Genomic DNA, 21,007 nt, shown 5'->3' with positions numbered 1-21,007 from the left:
CTATCCAAGGCCAGGAAAGGTGGCTCACATCTGTAATCCCAACACTTTGGGAGGTCAAAGCGCTTGAACCCAGAAGTTCAAGACCAGCCAGGGCAAGATGGTGAGACCCCATCTCTACCTAAACATTTTAAAAATCAGCCAGGTGTAGCGACACATGCCTGCTGTGAAAGGATGGCTTGAGTCTGGAAGGTTGAGATCCACCATGACAGTGCCACTGCACTCCAACCTGGACGACAGAGCGAGACCCTGTCCTATTAAAATTGTGTGTGTGTGTGTGCACGTGCACGTGCACGCACCCATGCGTTTAGAAAACTGTGTATATAGATGTGTGTGTGTGTATATATATATACACATAAACTCTGATAAAAAAAATTAACTATTAATAAAATGCAAGACAGAGGTAACTACCACCACCTGTACAAAGTGCACTTTTTTTTTTTTTTTTCAGACGGAGTTTGGGTCTTATTGCCCAGGCTGCAGTGCAGTGGCACGATCTCGGCTCACCGCAACCTCCGCCTCTCCAGTTCAAGGGACTCTCCTGCCTCAGCCTCCAGAGTAGCTGGGTCCACAGGCATGCGCCCCCACGCCCGGCTAATTTTGTATTTTTAGTAGAGACAGGGTTTCTCCATGTTGGTCAGGCTGGTCTCGAACTCCCGACCTCAGATGATCCGCCCGCCTCGGCCTCCCAACGTGCTGGGATTACAGGTGTGAGTCACCGCGCGCGGCTCAAAGTGCACTTTTTAATATGCCTTCACTATTCAACCACGGGCACCCACGGGCCAGAAAGAACAAAGGCACAGTTAACTCCACTGCTCTGGAGACAAGAAAGCTGACAACAAGGAATCTGATGCGTTCCTTCAGTGGGAAGGAAACACCCTGACGTTGGAAGTGGTCTCTACACCGGGTTGTACACTGATGGGGGGCGGAGTCGGGGGCAGGCCAACACCTCAACAGCAGTCACCAAAACTGTACTTTTAACTATCAATAGCAAGTATTAACATGCTTATAGATTGCTGCTAACAGCTGGCCAAAGAAAGGTGCACACAAATGCCCCTTTTTAAAAACTAAAAATAGCAAGGATTGTAAACTTGGGGGGTGGGGGTGTTGGGGGAAGCACATACTAGAAATCAGTTTGGGCAGAATTCGGGCTGTAAATGGACAGGCTTAGCAAACCATCCGGGCTCAACCGCCCCCACCTCTCCTCTGGAAACAGCGCCTCGCCCAGGAAATAGGGCGGCCTGTGTGTTCGCCTAACACCTGCCGCGGCCTCCAGCGACGTGGTCGCGGATAGGACGGCGCCGGCACCCTCCCTGCGGGGCTAGTCCCGTCTCCGTCACTGAACGCTATGACTTAGGTACCCTGCTTAGTCTCAGTGTTCTCACTCGTAAAGGGGATGAGAACACAGTCGTCGCAGGATGAGCCAGAATTCGTTTCGTTCAACACGGTGCCTGGCACTTCTCTGGGGACCTGCGGGCAGGCGCGGCGACATTCGACAGGGTCCGGGAGCCGCGGGCCCCGCGGCCTGCGCGGTCAGCCTCGGAACCTCCTGCAACGCCGGCTCCGGGTAAGCAGACCCAACTCCGCGGGGCGCCTCCACCTGCCCAGCTCCGCCAGCCGCGCAGCTCCCCGAGCCCGCCAGTGCCGCGGGGACCGCAGGGCGCAGGGCGTCGGAGGACCAGAGGCGGGGGCGGGGACAGCGACCCGGCGCCCACCCCGAGGGCCCCACACGCGGGAACCACGTCCCCGGCGTCTCCCCGGGCTCCAGGGGCAGCAGCGCGGCTTGGAGCCCTTTACCTGCCGACGATCACCACGCAGCCGGCCGCGGAGGACGCCATGGCTGGGCCGGGGACGCGGCGCCGCGGGCTCTGGGACCAGGCGCGGGTGGAGCTTGGAGCTCGGCGCTCTGGGGAGGGCGGGTCCCGCGCCCATTGGCTGCGCGCGCGGACCGGGAGGGCGGGGAGGGCGTTGCGCGTCGCGGGCCGGAGACACCCGGAGACGCCCCGCGCGCCGACCCTCGTGGGCGGGGGCAGGACCAGCGCGCGGGCACGTCGGGGTTGGGGGAAGCGGGAAGCCCACGCGCTTGTGACGCGCAGCATTCACCGTGTCTCAGGAGGGGCGCGGCCAGAATGGCGCGGGCTGTAGCGCTAAAGCGCGCTGGAGAAACCGTCAGAGACTGTCCCCTTCGCTGACTCGTCTCTGAAGGACGCCCGGCGCCGCCGCCAGGTGCGCACTGGGCGCGGGGACGGCGACACGTTAGCACCAGAGGCGTTCATCTGCGCGGCGGCAGGACGCGGCTGAATCCCCCGCGGAGCACGCGCCGCACTGGGTTCGTGTGTGGGAAAGAGGAAATGCGCTGGTGCCCTGACTCCTGGAAGCCTTGGAGCCCGGGGCTGGGCTTTTTTTTTTTTTAAAGTGTCAGCTCATATGAATAGTTTTGATTCAGTTCTAACATCATTGTGTTTCTCTTTAAACTTTTTGTTTATATAATTAAACCTTATGTTCTCTTATGGTGAAGTCTTCGTGCCAAACAAAATCAAATTTATTTTTGGCTTAACTGAAATTCAAAAAAAAATAAAAATAGTAATACCTGTATTGGTTTGAAAAATAAAACCAATTTTTTTATCTGTCCCCGCCCACATCATGCTGATTGGTCCATTTTACAGAGTGTTGATTAGTCCATTTACAATCCTCTAGCTAGACACAGAGCACTGATTGGTGCATTTACAATCCTCTAGCTAGACAGGAAAGTTCTCCGAGTCCCCACCCGACCCAGAAGCCCATAAATAAATACTGCACATATAACCAAATACTCAGCTGCTGCCTGGGCCAGATGATGGTAAAATCAAACAGGACAGACTTCAGAGGCTGAATTTCTTATGTTTTTCCACTGTTTCACAAAGTCAGGTAGGATTGATTAATGCACTCCTTTAATAGCTCAATATTACCACAAGAGAAGACAAGTAGGCCACAGTTGCCAGCTTTTAAGAACTAACAGCTTGAATGCCAACACTTCAAACTGAAAATGTTCTTAGGCAACCATATGACATGAGAATCCCAAGTAACTCCAGAAACCACTCTGAGATACAGTCTCACGACAAAAAGGACTATAAAGAAAATCTTGAACTTCACATGGTAGTTTTATTTTTCAAACCAATACAGGTATTACTATTTTTATTTTTTATTTTTTGTATTTCAGTTAAGCCAAAAATAAATTTGATTTTGTTTGGCACGAAGATTTCACCATAAGAGAACATAAGGTTTAATTATACAAACAAAAAGTTCAAAGAGAAACACAATGATGTTAGAACTGAATCAAAAATATTCATATGAGCTGACACTTTAAAAAAAAAAAAAAAGGCCAGGCACTTGGCTCACGCCTGTAATCCCAGCACTTTGGGAGGCCAAGGCAGGTGGATCACAAGGTCAGGAGATCGAGACCATTCTGGCTAACACGGTGAAACCCCATCTCTACTAAAATTACAAAAAATTAGCCAGGCATGGTGGCGGGTGCCTGTAGTCCCAGCTACTCGGAAGGCTGAGGCAGGAGAGTGGCTTGAACCTGGAGGCAGAGCTTGCAGTGAGCCAAGATCGTGCCACTGCACTCCAGCCTGGGCGACAGACCAAGACTGAGTCTTAAATAAATAAATAAATAAATAAATAAGGCTGAGCACAGTGGCTCCCACCTGCAATAATCCCAGCACTTTGGGAGGCCAAGGCGGGAGGATGGCTAGAAGCCAGGAGTTTGAGACCAGCCTAGGCAACATAGCAAGACCCCATTTCTACAAATAAAAATTTGGGGGCTGGGCACAGTGGCTTATGCCTGTAATTCCAGCACTTTGGGAGGCCGAGGTGGGTGGATACCTGAGGTCAGGAGTTCAAGACCAGCCTGACCAACATGGCAAAACCCCATCTCTAATAAAAATACAAAATTAGCCAGGCATGGTAGTGCATGCTTGTAACCCCAGCTACTCGGGAGACTGAGGCAGGAGAATCTTTTGAACACGGTAGGTGGAGGTTGCAATGAGCCGATTGCGGCATTGCGCTCTAGCCTAGGCAACAAGAACGAAACTCCGTCTCAAAAAAAAAAAAAACATAAAAACATTTTTTGAAGAACTAGCCAGGTGTAATGGCACATACCTGTAGTCCCAAGTACTCAGGAGGCTGAGGTAGGAGGATCCTTTAATCCTAGGAGTTCGAGGCTGCAGTGAGCTATGATCCTGCCATTGCACTCCAGCCTGGGCAGCAGAACGAGATCCTGTCTCTCAAAAATAAAAAAGAGTATTTTCCAGTTCCGCCCTCTGAAATGGCCTCGGATTCATGCCACTGGTATTTCAAATATGACCTGAAACCCCAATGCTCAAACCTTGCCATTTTTTCACTAGAAGGAACCAGAATTCCTTAGAGAAATGATTGACTGTGTTCAGAGAAGGAAGGGGACAAGGCTGGTCTGGGACACTTCTGTTCACAGAGGCAAGAAACCTTGCAGAGATTAATGGCAAGATACCAAAGGGACTGCAGACTCCATCTGCAGGATGGTTGCAGTGAGGAGATTTACTCAGAATACCCAGCCAAATGCTCTGCTCTTCGGTGACCTCAATGTGGTCGTACGTATCTTTTAAGAATGAAGTATGTAAAGGTTTAAGAGAAGAAATAAACGTTTAAGTATTTACGTTTTTGAGTTAGTAATGTTTAATTTTTGAGAGATTCAGTTTCAGAGACAGCCTTATAACTGCTGTTTTAAAATAAACTGCTTTAGACGATATTTTAAAATGAAAACTTCCTAATTTCTTGCAGAGTTTTAGAACATCTAAGAGAATTTTAGAATCACTTTAGGATCATTTATAAGTTTTTAATTACATTTATAAGACTTGTTTTGTATTTGGGGGAGTTTTGTTAAGTCAGATCTGTTGAAATATACAAAAAGGGTATCAAATAAAGTACATTTATAAATGCTGGGGCCAGGGGTTGTTTTATTTTTTTTTTTGAGATGGAGTTTCGCTCTTGTTGCCCAGACTGGAGTACAATGGTGCAATCTCGGCTCACCACAACCTCTGCCTCCTGGGTTCAAGGGAGAATTTCTCCTGCCTCAGCCTGGGATTACAGGCATGCACCACCACGCCAGGCTTATTTTGTATTTTTAGTAGAGACGGGGATTCTCCATGTTGGTCAGGCTAGTCTTGAACTCCTGACCTCAGGTGATCCAACTGCCTTGGCCTCCCAAAGAGCTGGGATTACAGGCGTGAGTCACTGTGCCCGGCATATAAATGCAGTTTTTTGTTTTGTTTAGTTTTTTTGAGACGGAGTCTTGCTCTTTCGCGCTGAAGTGCAGTGGCAATCTCAGCTCGCTGCAAGCTCTGCCTCCCGGGTTCATGCCATTCTCCTGCCTCAGCCTCCGGAGTAGCTGGGACTACAGGAACCCACCACCACACCCAGCTAATTTTTTTTTTTTTTTTTTGCATTTTTAGTAGAGATGGGGTTTCACTGTGTTAACCATGATGGTCTCGATCTCCTGACCTCGTGATCCACCCACCTCAGCCTCCCAAAGCGCTGGGATTATAGGCGTGAGCCACCGCACCTGGCCTAAATGCAGTTTTTAACTGCTGCAAAAGTATTTAATCACCTCAGTAAATTCAACAGCCCCTATAAGTGATCATTAAACAATTTTAATGTACTTTAGGCCGGTCATAGTGACTCACGCCTGTAATCCCAGCACTTTGGGAGGCCAAGGCAGGCGGGTCACCTGAGGTTGGGCGTTCGAGACCAGCCTGACTGAAACAGGAATTAAAGAATGCATAAGTAAAAACTCAGTTACATGTAAGAAAACCCAACTCCCCCTGAGAAAGAGAAAGAGCTGGAGTCCTTTAAAAATTAACTGGCTATTTTTCTGCGGCTAGTGAGCCTTATCTCTCCTCCTTTCCCAGGCACTGTAAAGACCCTGATTCCCCAGCTGTGCAGCTGCAAGGTCACCAGACAGATAAACTCAAGTCACAAAAGGTTTCCCTTGAAAAGCAAGAAATGATGTAATGCATGTCTCAATTAATTGAATAACTGCCTTTGTTTCTCGCTTCTGTAGTATGCTTCCCCCTGCACAGCTGTCCTTCCGCCCTACGAAATGCGTGAAAGGTAACTTCACTCTGTGTTCAGGGCTCAGTCCTTTGGATGCTAACCCGACTGGGCTGGGGCACCTAAATAATTAATAATATCCTCCTGAACCCCGTCGGTCTCTCTGATTCCTTCAAAATCCTGCAACATGACCAACATGGAGAAACCCCGTCTCTACTAAAAGGAATACAAAAAAATTAGCCAGGTGTGGTGGCACATGCCTGTAATCCCAGCTACTCGGGAGGTTGAGGCAGGAGAATCACTTGAAACTGGGAGACGGAGGTTGCGGTGAGCCGAGATGGTGCCTTTGCACTCCAGCCTGGACAACAAGAGCAAAACTTCGTCTCAAAAAAAAAAAAATTAATGTACTTTAAAGAGGAAAAATGAGATTTTCCGATGACCTTCAATCTCTAAGGAAAAACTTTGATATTGTAACTTTAATAAATTGAATATTAATCATTTAAATAAAAAGTAAACCCCTGAATCATCTTTTTAATATATGAAAAACAACCCCAAACTCCTATCAGTGGTGGAAAACCAGTATACTTCCCAAAGAGAGGGCCTCAAGCCCTGAGGGCTGCCTAGAGATGAAGACGGCCTAAGTCTTCTTGATCATAAAGTGCTTGAAGAAAAAGGAAGTGCTGCTTCCAGCCCAGCCCTTCAGCCTGAAGAAAGCAGAGCTGGGCAGAAAAGGCCCAGTCACAGAGTCAGGACCTTGTAGGCAGGGTGGAGAACTTCAGCCAGGGCGCAGGCGGCCTCCGCAGCTCCAGGACATCCGGGAAAAGCCCACGTGGCCCAGCATCACGCAGTCTTGTGAACCAGCACACCAGGAAATGGAGCCCATGACAAAGCTCTGAAGAAATCAGGCAACAGCTGTGCACTTCTGTACCCTCCGAAAAGTTACTCCTGGGTGAGGATAAGACCTTGGTACGGTGGTGGTCCAGGTGAGATGAGCTGTTACTGAAGCTGTTGGTTCGGCTGTGTCCGATGATGACTGGGTCTGCAGCCTGTAAATACCTCTGTCTGTGAATAATTTGTATAGGCAAAGGGGAACATCAGGTTTCTGTGGGACCTTGGTGACTCTTGTTCCCTGACCTCTCATCTGGCCTGGGTCTTGTCGACAAGAGCTGCAGGGAGAAGTTGAGGGAGGGGTGCTCTTGTGGAATTCCATGGGACAAAGGGCTACACAGCAGCTGGGCTTTGGTGCCTACGTGACAAAGTTTAAAAAACAGAGGACTTGGGCAGGGGCAGGTGCCTTCCACCTGGTGTGTGGTACCATGAAGGCTGGATAATCGAGCATTGCTTTGGGTCCCTGAGGGCTTCTGGGAGGCCATAGACACTTTGATGTTGGCTGAACCTTTTGACCTGCAGATTTTTTTAATTTAAATTTTTTGTTTTATTGTTTTTATTTATTTATTTGAGACAGGACCTTGCTCTGTTGCCCAGGCTGGAGTGCAGTGGCACAGTCATGGTTCACTGCTTGCTTGACTTCCTAGGCTCAAGTGATCCTCCCAGCTCAGCCTCCTGAGTAGCTAGGACTACATGTGTGCACCATCACACTGGGCTAATTTATTTTTGTAGGGATGAGGTCTCCCTATGTTGCTTAGGCTGGTCTCTTAACTCCTGAGCTCAAGTGATCCTCCCATTTCAGTGTCCCAAAGTGCTAGGATTACAAGCATGAGCCACTGCAGCCTACTAATTTGTTTTTTCTAATTGTGAATTGAATACTTCTGGAAAAAACAGATCTATGGCCTGATTATCAACACTGGCAAGCTAGTCGCTGGCAGGAATGGCCAGTAAGGAGCTCTCCCAACTCCAAGGGGCAGACATCAAGAAGCGGTCTCATAAGATAACCCATGTGTGTTATGTGGGCCAGGGCAAGAGCCAGTGAAATTTAAGTCCTTCCTTTTTACATACTCACATTCGTACCTGCAGCTTATGAAGCCCAGGGAAGCTTGAATTCCAGTAATAACAGCTCACATTAGTGTCGTGTTTCTAGTGTATACAGGAGTAATTTTGCTTCATTATCTCAGCAAATCCTCATGATCTCTTTATTGTCTTCGAAGAGGGCAAGTTCAACAACTTTCATTTATTTAACACTCATTCATTAAATATTTGTTGAGCACTTCCTATGTGCCCGTCACTATTCTAAATCAGTGCTGTCCAAGAGAACTTTCTGCAGTAGTGGAAATGTCCAACATCAACACTGTCCAATATGGTAGTCACCAACCACATGTGCCTATTGGCATGAAATATGGCTGAAGTGGCTGATGAAATCAATATTTAAAAATTTTATTTTAGGCCAGGCATGGTGGCTCATGCCTGTAATCCCAGCACTTTGGGAGGCCAAAGCGGGTGGATCACGAGGTCAAGAGATCAAGACCATCCTGGCCAACAAGGTGAAACCCCGTCTCTACTAAAAACATAAAAATTAGCTGGGCATGGTGATGGCACCTGTAATCCCAGCTACTCGGGAGGCTGAGGCAGGAGAATGGCCTGAACCCGGGAGGCGGAGGTTGCAGTGAGCCGAGATCACGCCACTGCACTCCAGACTGGTGACAGAGCGAGATTCCATCTCAAAAAAAAAAAAATTGTTTTAATTAACTCACTTTAATTAAATAGCCACATGTAACTAGTGGCCACCCCATTAGACAGCTCAGTTCAAAGCACTGGGAACAAAGTGGTGACCAAGACAGACAGACCTCTAGTCTCATGGAACTGTTGTTCTAGTGAAAGACAGAAACTAAACAGGAAGATAAAGAAATAAATGGTATATGTAAGAGAATAATAAAGAGGTCATGCTAAGTGTTATGTAGGAAATAAAGAGGTCAAGGGGATTAAGGATGATGGAGGTGAGGAAGATGGTTTTGGGAATCAATGGTGAAGAAAGGCCTCTCCTGGGCAGTGAGGTTTCGAGCACTCAAATAGCCCTACAGAGCTATAGCAATGCCAAGTCCCATGCTCTCTTCACCACAAATTATCTAAAACTTCCTCTTCTTTTACATAGCCCAGCCCTGCTTCCTCTCTGAAGCTGTGGCTACTCCACCCATAATAGAAATTAACTGCTTAAAGTAGTATAAAGAACTCTGTACAGCATGTGTAATTGAACAGATTCATTGAACTAGAACAACTCATGGGATGTATTTCAAGCCCAACTTTATTTTCGTCTCCCTTTCCCCTTTTAAAACTTAGGTGGGGCCCTGATTTTTCTGACCACTTTGGGAAATAAAAGCCTAAGGGTAATTTAAGTTGCAAATACAGTCTTAATTAGGTCATTAAATCTCCCCTCTTGCCAACTGGGACCCTTCGCAGAGGAACACTTTGAAGGTGAAATCCCAACTCTCCATCCTTTACCCCAGCACTAGTAAGAGATCAAAAAGTTTCAAAACATTCTGGACCACCTACTTTGAAAAAATGCACATTGGTCTGGCAATTCATGTTTACATCTGTGATCTGTTGTCTTAGGGCATCAGCCGTAATCCCTAACTTAACATGTTGCTACGTAGGTAATAGTATACAAGTCAATATCAGAAAGGCAAAACCGTGCAGTAGTTAAAAATGTGAGCTCTTGAGTCAGATTGCCAGGGTCTGAATCTCAAATTCTTATTTCATTAGTTGCATGATTTTATTTTTATTTTTATTTATTTATTTTTTTTTTGGAGACTGAGTCTTGCTCTGTCACCCAGGCTGGAGTACAATGGCTTGATCTCCTCACTGCAACCTCCACCTCCTGGATTCCAGCAATTCACCCGCCTCAGCCTCCTGAGTAGCTGGGACTATAGGCGCACGCCACCACGCCTGTCTAATTTTTTGTATTTTAGTAGAGACAGGGTTTCAATGTGTTGCCCAGGCTAGTCTTGAACTCCTGAGCTCAGGCAATCCGCCCATCTTGGCCTCCCAAAGTGCAGGATTACAGATGTGGGCCACCGTGTTTGGATAGATGCATGATTTTAGACAAGTTAGTTCCTCAAATCTCAGCCTTTTCAGCAGTACAATGGTCATAATAGAGGTTCCCTCTTAAAAGGTTATTGTTAATGATTAACTGATAGAATCCATTCTAAAATGTGCTGGGCACATGGCCAGTGTTGGGTCATTCTGGGTCCTCTGTAGTCTCACACAACAGCTCTTCCTTACACATACTCTCACTCGGCCCTCCCTGGCACCTCCCTGGCATATGTAAAGCAGATTCCAGCCCCACCATTCTACAGGTGACAGCCCCAAGACTTCCAGGGCCACTTAGCAGGTCCATCTCAGACCAGATCTTTCCTTTCTAGTCAAAATGTCTTGAATTATATATTTATCCTAAGCTTGAACAGTGTTTTACAAAAGATGAATTTGAAAACTCAGGCATAGTCTCCAGGAACATGCAAAGGTGTTGCAGGGTCATAGCAAACTAGTTCATAAAACCAGTGCACATGTCGCTGCTTCTGTCTGTTCCTAACCCCTGTCTAAACACACTGGTCATAGGTCCTTCTCCTCCTGTCCACTTCTGACATCCTTTAAAATATCACAAGTAATAGCTGACTTTAATACTCCACTTTACAAATGCTTTCTGATCATCCATCCCTTACCTATATTTATTTTGCTTAGAAAGGAAGGTCGGTTGGCCGGGCGCGGTGGCTCAAGCCTGTAATCCCCGCACTTTGGGAGGCCGAGACGGGTGGATCACGAGGTCAGGAGTTCGAGACCATCCTGGCTAACACGGTGAAACCCCGTCTCTACTAAAAAATACAAAAAACTAGCCAGGCGAGGTGGTGGGCGCCTGTAGTCCCGGCTACTCGGGAGGCTGAGGCAGGAGAATGGCGTAAAAACCCGGGAGGCAGAGCTTGCAGTGAGCTGAGATCCGGCCACTGCACTCCAGCCTGGGCGACACAGCGAGACTCCGTCTCAAAAAAAAAAAAAAAAAAAGAAAGGAAGGTCGGGCAAGGTGGCTAATGCCTGTAATCCCAGCACTTTTCGAGACTGAGACAGGAGGATTGTTTGAGCCCAGGAATTCGAGGTTAGCCTGGGCAGTATGTCAAGACCCTATATCTACAAAAAAATTTCTTTTTTTAATTATCCAGACATGGTGCTATGTGCCTGTGGTCACAGCTACTAGGGAGGCTGAGGTAGGAGGATTGCTTGAGCCCAGCAGGTCAAGACGGCAGTGAGGTTTGATTGTGCCACTTCACTCTAGCCTGAGCAACAGAGTGAAACCCTATCCCCCCAACCTGCAAAAAAAAAAAAAAAAAAAAAAAAAAGAAAGGGAGAAGGGAGGGAGGAAGGGAGAGAGAAAAGAAGAGAGGGGGAAAGGAAAATGATAATTTCTGAAATGAACAAAACATAAGAGAAACGTTATTTTGGTAAAATTCCTCTACAAGAAAAAGTGTTGCATTTTTCAGCTGTAGTTGCCCAAGCCAGAAAGCTCATAGTCTTGAACAAGGAACAAAATAATTTAAACACGCCACAAAGTGAATCGGGAATTTATTTTTTCTCTACAACCCTTTCCTCCTTAACATCAGAGTTTTTTTGATACATTATTTTTCGGGGGATCCAAAGATGGAAGACGGTGCGTTTGTGTGTGGGAGACTTTTGGGGTGACAGAAACATGTTCCTAAAACTGACAAATTCCTCCCCATATGAATTAATCACATGTGTACCTGTGGTTCCGTGAGGCCTAAGCAAGCATGTATTACACTATCTTAGTTATACTACACATATTAGACTGAATGTTTATGTCTCCGCAAATTCATACATTGGAATTCCAACCCCCAGGGTGATGTTATTAGAAAGCGAGGCTTCTGGGTTGTGTTAGGTCGTGGGGCAGAGCCCTCATGCCCAAGATTAGTGCCCTTATGAGAGTGGCCTGAGAAACCCCTCACCCCTTTCACTGTGTGAGGAGACCGTGAGAAGACGGATGTCTACGAACCTAGAAGTGGGCCCTGTCCAGACACTGAAACTGCCAGTGCCTTGATCTTGGACCCCTCAGCCTCCAGAACTGTGAGAAATAAATGTCTGTTATTATAAGCCACCCAGTCTATGGCATTTTTGTTTGTTTTTTAGAGAGGGGTCTTGCTATGTTACCCAAGCTAGAATGAAAGTCCTGGACTCAAGTGATCCTCCTACCTCAGCTTCCCAAATAGCTAGAACAACAGATGCATACCACCATGCCCCGCTCAGTCTACAGCATTCTGTTCTAGCGGCCTGAATGGAAGAAAACACTATATTGCACATGTAATATAATATATTAGCAAAGAACAAATATTTTGGAAGCCAGAATTTCAATACTTATTATTTTGGGACAGGGTCTTACTCTGTCACCCAGGCTGGAGTACAGTGGCACGATCTTGGCTCATCGCAACCTCCACCTCTCAGATTCAAGCGATTCTCCAGCCTCAGGCCCTGGAGAAGCTGGGACTACAGGCATACACCACCACACCATCAACCGCCCCTTGCCCCCAATTTTGGTATTTTTAGTAGAGGCAGGGTTTTGCCATGTTGCCCAGGCTGGTCTCAAACTCCTCAACTCAAGGAGATCAGCCCATCTCGGCTCCCCAGAGTGCTGGGATTACAGGCGTGAGCCGCTGTGCCTGGCCTCAATATTTATTTATTATTGGTCTTTCTTTTTTTTCTTTATATAGTATTGGTCATTCTGTTTTTTCTTTATTTATTATTGGTCATTCTTTTTTTTCTTTATTTATTATTGGTCATTCTTTTTTTTCTTTATTTATTATTGGTCATTCTTTTTTTTCTTTATATATTATTGGTCATTCTTTTTTTTCTTTATATATTATTGGTCATTCTTTTTTTTCTTTATATATTATTGGTCATTCTTTTTTTTCTTTACTTATTAAACTGCATTGGTTCACTTTCACTAATAGTTAGGATTTGATTTTATACAGGCCGCAGAGCCAATGGTAGTCCATTTCACACCTTTGTGTAAATCAGAAAAAGGCACTTCATCAAGACATTGGACTCCCCTCTACAGAAAATGTCATAATGTATTGAATTTTTTTTTTTTTTTTTTGAGACAGAGTCTCACTCTGTCACCAGGGCTGGAGTACAGTGGTGCGATCTTGACTCACTGCGATCTCTACCTCCCAGGTTCGAGCGATTCTCTTGCCTCAGCCTCTTGAGTAGCTAGGACTACAGGTACGCACCACCACACCCAGCTAATGTTTGTGTTTTTAGTAGAGACGGTGTTTCACCATGTTGGCCAGGATGGTCTCAATCTCTTGACCTCGTGATCTGCTCGCCTTGGCCTCCCACAGTGCGGGCCTGGCCCCTTGATTTTTTTTAGAACAAGATACTCTATGTGTGAGACTGCCACAGTTACTACTTGAGACCCGTGGCTACAACAGTTATTACTGTTACTACTTGAGACAGTTACTACTGTTACTACTTGAGGCCCTCATTAGGAGACTGCATGAAGGGATGAACGTGGAAATGAAAACTTAAGACAAAAGTTACTGTTTTAGCCGGGCGCGGTGGCTCACGCCTGTAATCCCAGCACTTTGGGAGGCCGAGGCGGGCGGATCACAAGGTCAGGAGATCGAGACCACGGTGAAACCCCGTCTCTACTAAAAATACAAAAAATTAGCCGGGCGCGGTTGTGGGCGCCTGTAGTCCCAGCTACTCAGGAGGCTGAGGCAGGAGAATGGCGTGAACCCGGGAGGCGGAGCTTGCTGTGAGCTGAGATCGCGCCACTGCACTCCAGCCTGGGCGACAGAGCGAGACTCCGCCTCAAAAAAAAAAAAAAAAAAAAAAAAAAAGGAAGGGTCCAGGGGAAGAAGAAGAGAGCTCCCTGATTCTAGTGAGCAAAGGTAGCCTCGAGCTGCTTCAGCCCTTCACATTTATTGGGTAGAAAGAGCAGGGAGGAGGAGGTAATGATTGGTCAGCGGTTTAATTGAGCACAGGTTCACATGATTGCTAACAGGCTTCACACATGCCTAATTACAAGAAACACTCGTGCCTGGGGCGTGACTGCCCTCAGCATTCCTTCTGGGTGGCAGACACAGTTTGTCAGTTTACCAACATCCTGCTTTCATGAGAACAGTGTGCTGTTTGCTCACAGAGCCTCCAGTGGTGCACTGACTTGATCACGACCCTCATTCTTTCAGCCTCCAATAACTTTACTGCCATCTTCTGGAAAATTGTTTTTATTTTTGTAGTAAGTACCAAATCTGTGATATCAATAATGTGAGTGACACCTCCTTAAATGTGTCCTTGTGCAGTGCACAACCCACAACCTATACAGCCATACATCACAGAGGCAATGATGTGTATGATATCGTCTCGGGAAACTGATGTGCTTGAGCATAACTATGTCCAGAGAGATAGTAGCTTCTTGTCAGAAAATTAGGATTTCATAACCACTTATAATTACTGTAGCTTTTTCCCAAATTATTTCCAAATTCACTTATAGAAAATGTCACTGAGGGATTTTATCTTTGTCTAGGTTCAGGATTCTGGGGGTGGTAGAAGGATGATGAGTAAGAGGAAGGGAGATGGAGATTCTGAATTTGAGAAATCTACAAAAATTAGAAGCTGAGAAGCTACATCAACAAGCATGCAGTGTTTGCTCAAGGAAGCAGGCCAGTTAAGATCTTCACCCTGGGTAACCCCTTGACTTTCTTCACTGGGGTTTCAGAGAAAGTATTTAGATGCCCGTTTCAAAGTCATTACTGGATAAAGACACATTTGCAATGAAAAAGAAAGATTTTATTTGTCTTTTCTCACAGTTCAAGAATTTTGCATACAAGACTTGGTTTTAAAAATAGAGAATGATGATTCTCAAAGTAAATGAGCCACCTCAAAAAGACAAAAACCTACCATCTTCCCAAACAACTCTCACTTTCCCCAGCATTAAACACACTCAAACCGGCGGAATCGATGGGAAACTAACAATGTTTTTGCGGGGAGACATCTCATTAGTCACAAGCGGAATTTCAAAAAGCACACGTAAGCATAACATTAATTCGTTTCCCAGCATTCTGCATTGCAGTAGCCTAGAGATTTAAAAGAAATTACCTCACTTGTCTTTAAAAACTACACTCTACCTTTGAACACTTAGCGGACTGGACACCAACTGTCCTGCCCCGTGCAGTTGAACACTCGCCTATAAGTGACACCCACACAGTTCAAACCCATGTTGTTCAGAGGTCAGCTGTAGGATCAGGTCACTAATGAGCCTTCAGACCATGTTTTGGGGCTTACAAACAAAGACAGTTCATTCAAAGTTGTTTTTAAATGTTTTAGTCAGGTGATCTTAAGAGTCTCTCCATCCTTGGCCGGGCGCGGTGGCTCACGCCTGTAATCCCAGCACTTTGGGAGGCCGAGACGGGCGGATCACGAGGTCAGGAGATCGAGAGACGATCCCGGCTAACACGGTGAAACCCCGTCTCTACTAAAAAAATATAAAAAAAATAGCCGGGCGCGGTGGCGGGCGCCTGTAGTCCCAGCTACTCGGGAGGCTGAGGCAGGAGAATGGCGTAAACCCGGGAGGCGGAGCTTGCAGTGAGCTGAGATCCGGCCACTGCACTCCAGCCTGGGTGACAGAGCGAGACTCCGCCTCAAAAAAAAAAAAAAAGAGTCTCCCCATCCTTGCAGCACTGTCCAACAGAACTGTCTGCGATGAAGGAAACGTTCTATGTCAGAACTGTCTGCAATGAAGGAAACGTTCTATGTCACATTCCCCAACAAAGCAGCCACTAACCCTGTATGGCAGTTGAGCACCTGGATGTGGCTAGTGTGACTGAGGAAATGAATTATTATTATTCTTTTTATTTTTGAGACAGAGTCTCACTCTGTTGCCCAGGCTGGAGTGCAGTGGCATGATCTTGGTTCACTGCAACCTGCACCTCCTGGGTTAAAGTGATTCTCCTGCCTCAGCCTCCCGAGTAGCTGGGATTACAGGCGTGCACCAGGGGCCTGGCTAATTTTTGTATTTTTGATAGAGATGACGTTTCACTGTGTTGGCCAGGCTGATCTCAAACTCCTGACCTCAGGTGATCCACCCACCTTGGCCTCCCAAAGTGCTGGGATTACAGGTGTGAGCCACCATTCCTGGCCTGAAATTTTAATTTGTATAACATAAGTATAACATTAATTAGAATTATTTTAAATTTAATTTACATTAATTTTTTTATAGGGACAGATCTCACTGTGTTGCTCAGGCTGGTCCCCAACTCCTGGCCTCAAGTGATCCTCCTGCCACAGCTACTCAAAATGCTGGAATTACAGGCATGAGCCACCACGCCTTACCTTCTGTTTAATTTTAAACAGCCACCCGTGGCTAGTGGCTACTGTGTTAGGTGCGCAGCTTGCATATGCTCTTGTATCTGCCAGGAATGCCTTCCTTCTGGCTTATCCGTTTGTGAAACCCCTGCAGATGAATAGATGGATGAAGGAATGAGTGAACGTGTTACTGTTAGACCTTGTGTAGCGCTGACATGGATCAACAAAGATAATTAATGCTGAAAACATAATGTACTTAATTTCACTGTTCCTTGTCATCAAATATCTTCGTACAATATTTATTTGGTTAACCTGAGTGCTCGTGTTTTAGTGATTTTGGATTCTGCACAAGGGAGAGTTGACTTTGGGTTGGAAAGAACTTGTTGGTTTCTCTTCAAGCCACATTCCAACCTTCACTGATCCTACTTTCAAGTTGAAAAGCTAAATTCATATCTGTTATTATGAAACCAATTTAATTGCTGACTCAAGCAAGTAGAAAAAATGGACATGTTATACCAGGGAACAAGGCTTTTTATAAGCCAGCTCTTCTGAAAGCAGCAAAAGAAAAGCCAAAGTGATGGAAATTTACTTTGCACACAGACTGCACAAACGCCCTTTTGGAAATCAGCTCTGGTACAGCATGAAAGCCTGGCTGTAACAGCAGCGCAGTGTGTGAGTTCATGAGCCGGCCTGTGCTGCTTTGTGAGGAAACCTTTCACAGGGCCCCACTTTGCTCCAGGCACCAGCAGGGTCATGTGGGCTGCAATTAGAGCATGCCACAGGCCAGCTTTTTACTATTTTCCATCCATAAAAGCGGCTTGTATGTTTATTAGAGTATTTTTCCACTTTTCTTTCTTCCCTCTGCTCCACTCCCTTCTGTTTTAATCAGTGATCTCTGAATACAGACTTACTACCTTAAATCTAGAGCACTCTACTGGTTCTTAAAAGTGAGACGTGGCCGGGCACAGTGGCTCACACATGTAATCCCAGCACTTTGGGAGGCCGAGGCGGATGGATCACAAGGTCGAGAGATTGAGACCATCCTGGCCAACATGGTGAAACCCCATCTCTACCAAAAATAGAATAATTAGCTGGGCGTGGTGGCGGCGCCTGTAGTCCCAGCTTCGGGAGGTTGAAGCATGAGAATCTCTTGAACACAGGAGGCGGAGCTTGCAGTGAGCCGAGATCGCGCCATTGCACTCCAGCCTGGGCGAGAGAGTGAGACTCTGTCTCTAAAAAAAAAGTGAGACGTTTGTGTGAAGAGAAATCTTACTTTTGAACCTGAACTAAAATATAAATAAATACTAAGGAGCTCCCCCTTAGCAATAGTTAAGAGTCCATTCATTGTGAACATTGCAAATTAGCAGGTAATAAAACGCTAGGGTGGTCCAGATGCAGTGGCTCAGGCCTGTAATCCCAGCACTTTGGGAGGCCGAGGTGGGTGGATCACGAGGTCAGGAGATCGAAACCATCCTGGCTAACACGGTGAAACCCCGTCTCTACTAAAAATACAAAAAACTAGCCGGGCGTGGTGGCGGCGCCTGTAGTCCCAGCTACTCAGGAGGCTGAGGCAGGAGAATGGCGAGAACTCGGGAGGTGGAGCTTGCAGTGAGCCGAGATCACACCACTGCACTCCAGCCTGGGCGACAGAGCGAGACTCCATCTCAAAAAAAAAAAAGAAAAAAAACCCCTCTGGGGTGTAGTACCCAAAGGAAAGTAGATGAGGTCAAGGACTCAAAAGAAGGTCAATGAGGTCAAGTACTCAAAAGCAGCTACAGTGGGAAAGGCTATGCCACCCCCACCTTTTGCAGGTGACAAGACACGGTCCTAGAGAAGGGATCTGCCCAAAGTCATGCAATAATTCAGTAGCCATATCAGAGGAAGAGTCAAAGTCCCTGACTCTGAGAAAGGCAAGTTTCCTTGGCCAGTGGTTCTCGGGTTCTCCCACCAAAGCAGCCCTGTGGTGAAGGAGGATGAACATGTTTCCCTTCTTGGGTCAGGAGACCGCCTCCAAACTTAATATTTCACTGATAACAGTGTTTTAAAAATCTGCCTATTTTATTTTTATGGTTGTTAGAAGTTTTGCAATTTATTTATTTTTAAAATAATTTCAACTTTTATTTTAGATTCAGTGGGTATGTATGCAGGTTTATGATATGAGTATATTGCATGATGTTGAGGTTTGGGGTACAATAGATCCTGTCGCCCAGGTAGTGAGCACCGTACCCAATAGTTTTTAAATCCATGTCCCCCGTCCCCATTTTCTTTTTTTTTTTTTTTTTGAGATGGAGTCTCACTCTGTTGCCCAGGCTAAAGTGCAGTGGCGCAATCTCGGCTCACTGCAACCTCCGCCTCCTGGGTTCAAGCGATTCTTCTGCCTCAGCCTCCTGAGTAGCTGGAACTATAGGCGTGCGCCACCATGCCTGACTAATTTTTGTATTTTTTGGTAGAGACGGGTTTTTGTCATGTTGCCCAGGCTGGTCTCCAACTCCTGAGCTCAGGCAATCTGTCCGTCTTGGCTTCCCAAAGTGCTGAGATTACAGGCATGACCCACCACACCCGGCCCTTCCTTTTATTATTAAAAAATCTAAGACCAGAGAGAAAATGTATTCTACACATACATGGGGGAGTGCAAGAAATATAAGGCATGGCCCCGTCTCCAAAATCTTACAATGATAGTATTAGTGATTATGATAATGATGACAGTAGCGATGTCATCCAAGAAGTGGGAGGCAATGCAGACTTAAGTCTTTCTAAAATGATTGTGAGGGTACCGTAATCGGGAAGAAGTGAAAACCACGGAGGTACTATTACACTGAAATGAGCACTTCACATTCACAGAGAAGACCGCCTCTTGACAAACCATAGAGATACACTTACACTCCAGAGCCCAGGTTGCTCCAGAGCCCACAGATGCTTTCCTGACAGAGACTGGGTTCCTAGGGCCTCATCCCCAGAGCTGAAGTTCTATGGGTCAGATCAGGTTCCTTGCTTGACAGTAAACCTTTCTCTGAACCTCATCTTTGCTCCCAGCGTCTTTATCTCTTCTTAACAGAAAAAAAATAAGGTTAGAAAGGCAGATGAAATTCTTGGGAGGCCGAGATGGGCAGATCACTTGAGGTCAGGAGTTTGAGAGCAGCCTGGCCAACGTGGTAAAACTCCATCTCTACTAAAAACACAAAAATTAGATGGCTGTGATGGCACACGCCTGTAGTTTCAGCTACTCGGGAGGCTGAGGAGGGAGAATCGCTTCAGCCCGGGAGGCAGAGGTTGCAGTAAGCCAAGATCACACCATAACACTCCAGCCTGGGTGACAGAGTGAGACTCCGTCTCAAAAAAGAAAAAAAAAAAAAAAAAAAAAGAAAAGAAAAGGAAGGCAGGGGAAGTTCATGATATGGAGAGTTTGAATGCAGATAAATAGCTGCAAAATCATGGCAAAACTGATAGGAATAGAAACTTAAGTTTGCTTATACCCAAAAAATGGTAAACTCAACACAATTGTTAGAAATTCCTCTGAAATATCCCATTTAAAAACATTTTTTTAGAGGCGAGGTCTTGCTCTGTCACCCAGGTTGGAGTGCAGTGGTGTGATTGTAGGTCACTGCAGCTTCATACTCCTGGGTTCAAGTGATCCACCCTGCCTCAGCCTCCCGAGTAGCTGGTACTGCAGGTGCACACCACCACATTTAGCTATTTTTTTTTTTTTTTTTTGGAGACAGTCTTGCTCTGTCACCCAGGCTGGAGTGCAGTGGCATCATCTTGGCTCACTGCAGCCTCCGCTTCCCAGGTTGAAGCGATTCTTGACCCTCAGCCTCACGAGTAGCTGGGATTACAGGCGCCACCACCGCGCCTAGCTAATTTTTTGGGTATTTTTAGTAGAGACGGGGTTTTGTCATGTTGGCCAGGTTGGTCTCAAACTCCTGACCTCAAGTGATCCACCTTTCTCAGCCTCCCAAAGTGCTGGGATTATAGACGTGAGCCACCACACCTGGTCTCAGCTAATTTTTTTAATTTTTATTTTTGTTTATTTTTTTGTAGAGATAGGGTTTTCCTATGTTGTCCAGGCTGGTCTTGAACTCCTGAGCTCAACCAATTCTCTTGCCTCGGCCTCCCAGAACACTGAGATTATAGACATCAGCTGCCATGCTCACTAACTGAGAGACTTGTTTTTTGCTGAATAATCACCTCTGCATGGAAAATTAAAAAGAAAATGGAAGACATAATAAATATGTGGATAATTCTAAACATTTACACAAGTCAACTAAACTATTGGGTTATTCTTTGTTGCAGACATTAAGAATTTTCAGTAGTAATAAGGCTGGGAGCATGACTGTGGCATTTTAAAACCGGATTTGAGTGGGAAGAATGATCCAAGACAAAAATCAAGATTAAACAAAGAAAGAAGAGGCAAAAATAACCAACTACTTTTCACTGACTGTATGACTGGGTCACTTTACCATTAGAAGGCCAGGAGCCTGGCTTTTTCATCCTTTAAGTCATGAATGGTGCTAAGTCATTATACCTAGTTCCTCTCTGGCAAACAATATGCTATGAAATTAATAGTCAGACTTTAGTGAGTAGTCCTTTCTTTAAAAATAGACTTCCTTAGATAAACTGCGCTTTAGTTCATACGCTGCCATTGGGGCCTGTGATAGTAGGAGCACAACTTGAAATGCCTCATGGTTTCCTG

General features: G+C 46.0%; 1 protein-coding gene across 20 annotated transcripts in view; it reads right to left on the bottom strand.

Moving 5' to 3' along the window:
• CRYL1 (crystallin lambda 1) overlaps window positions 1–21,007 on the bottom strand; it is a 172,930-nt gene that overhangs the window by 142,630 nt on the left and 9,293 nt on the right. For 12 of the 20 annotated variants that reach the window (XR_012426712.1, XM_065532936.2, XM_065532940.2 and 9 more), the window contains exon 1: window positions 1,795–1,867. The exons of 4 other annotated variants lie outside the window; for them this stretch is intronic. Coding sequence is in view for 15 of the 16 variants with exons in the window: in XM_065532936.2 (XP_065389008.1) it covers window positions 1,795–1,835 (41 nt within the window). In the remaining variant the exon portion in view is untranslated. Of the gene's footprint in view, window positions 1–1,382; window positions 1,868–21,007 lie in introns of those variants that run through there. 4 more of the 20 variants (XM_015439026.4, XM_074021662.1, XM_074021658.1 and 1 more) reach the window with 1 other exon arrangement.

This window comes from Macaca fascicularis, chromosome 17 (genome assembly GCF_037993035.2).
Source record: "Macaca fascicularis isolate 582-1 chromosome 17, T2T-MFA8v1.1".
Taxonomy (NCBI): Eukaryota; Metazoa; Chordata; class Mammalia; order Primates; family Cercopithecidae; genus Macaca; species Macaca fascicularis.
Note: the sequence above shows the minus strand (reverse complement) of the source record. Positions and strands in the feature narration are given on the sequence as shown.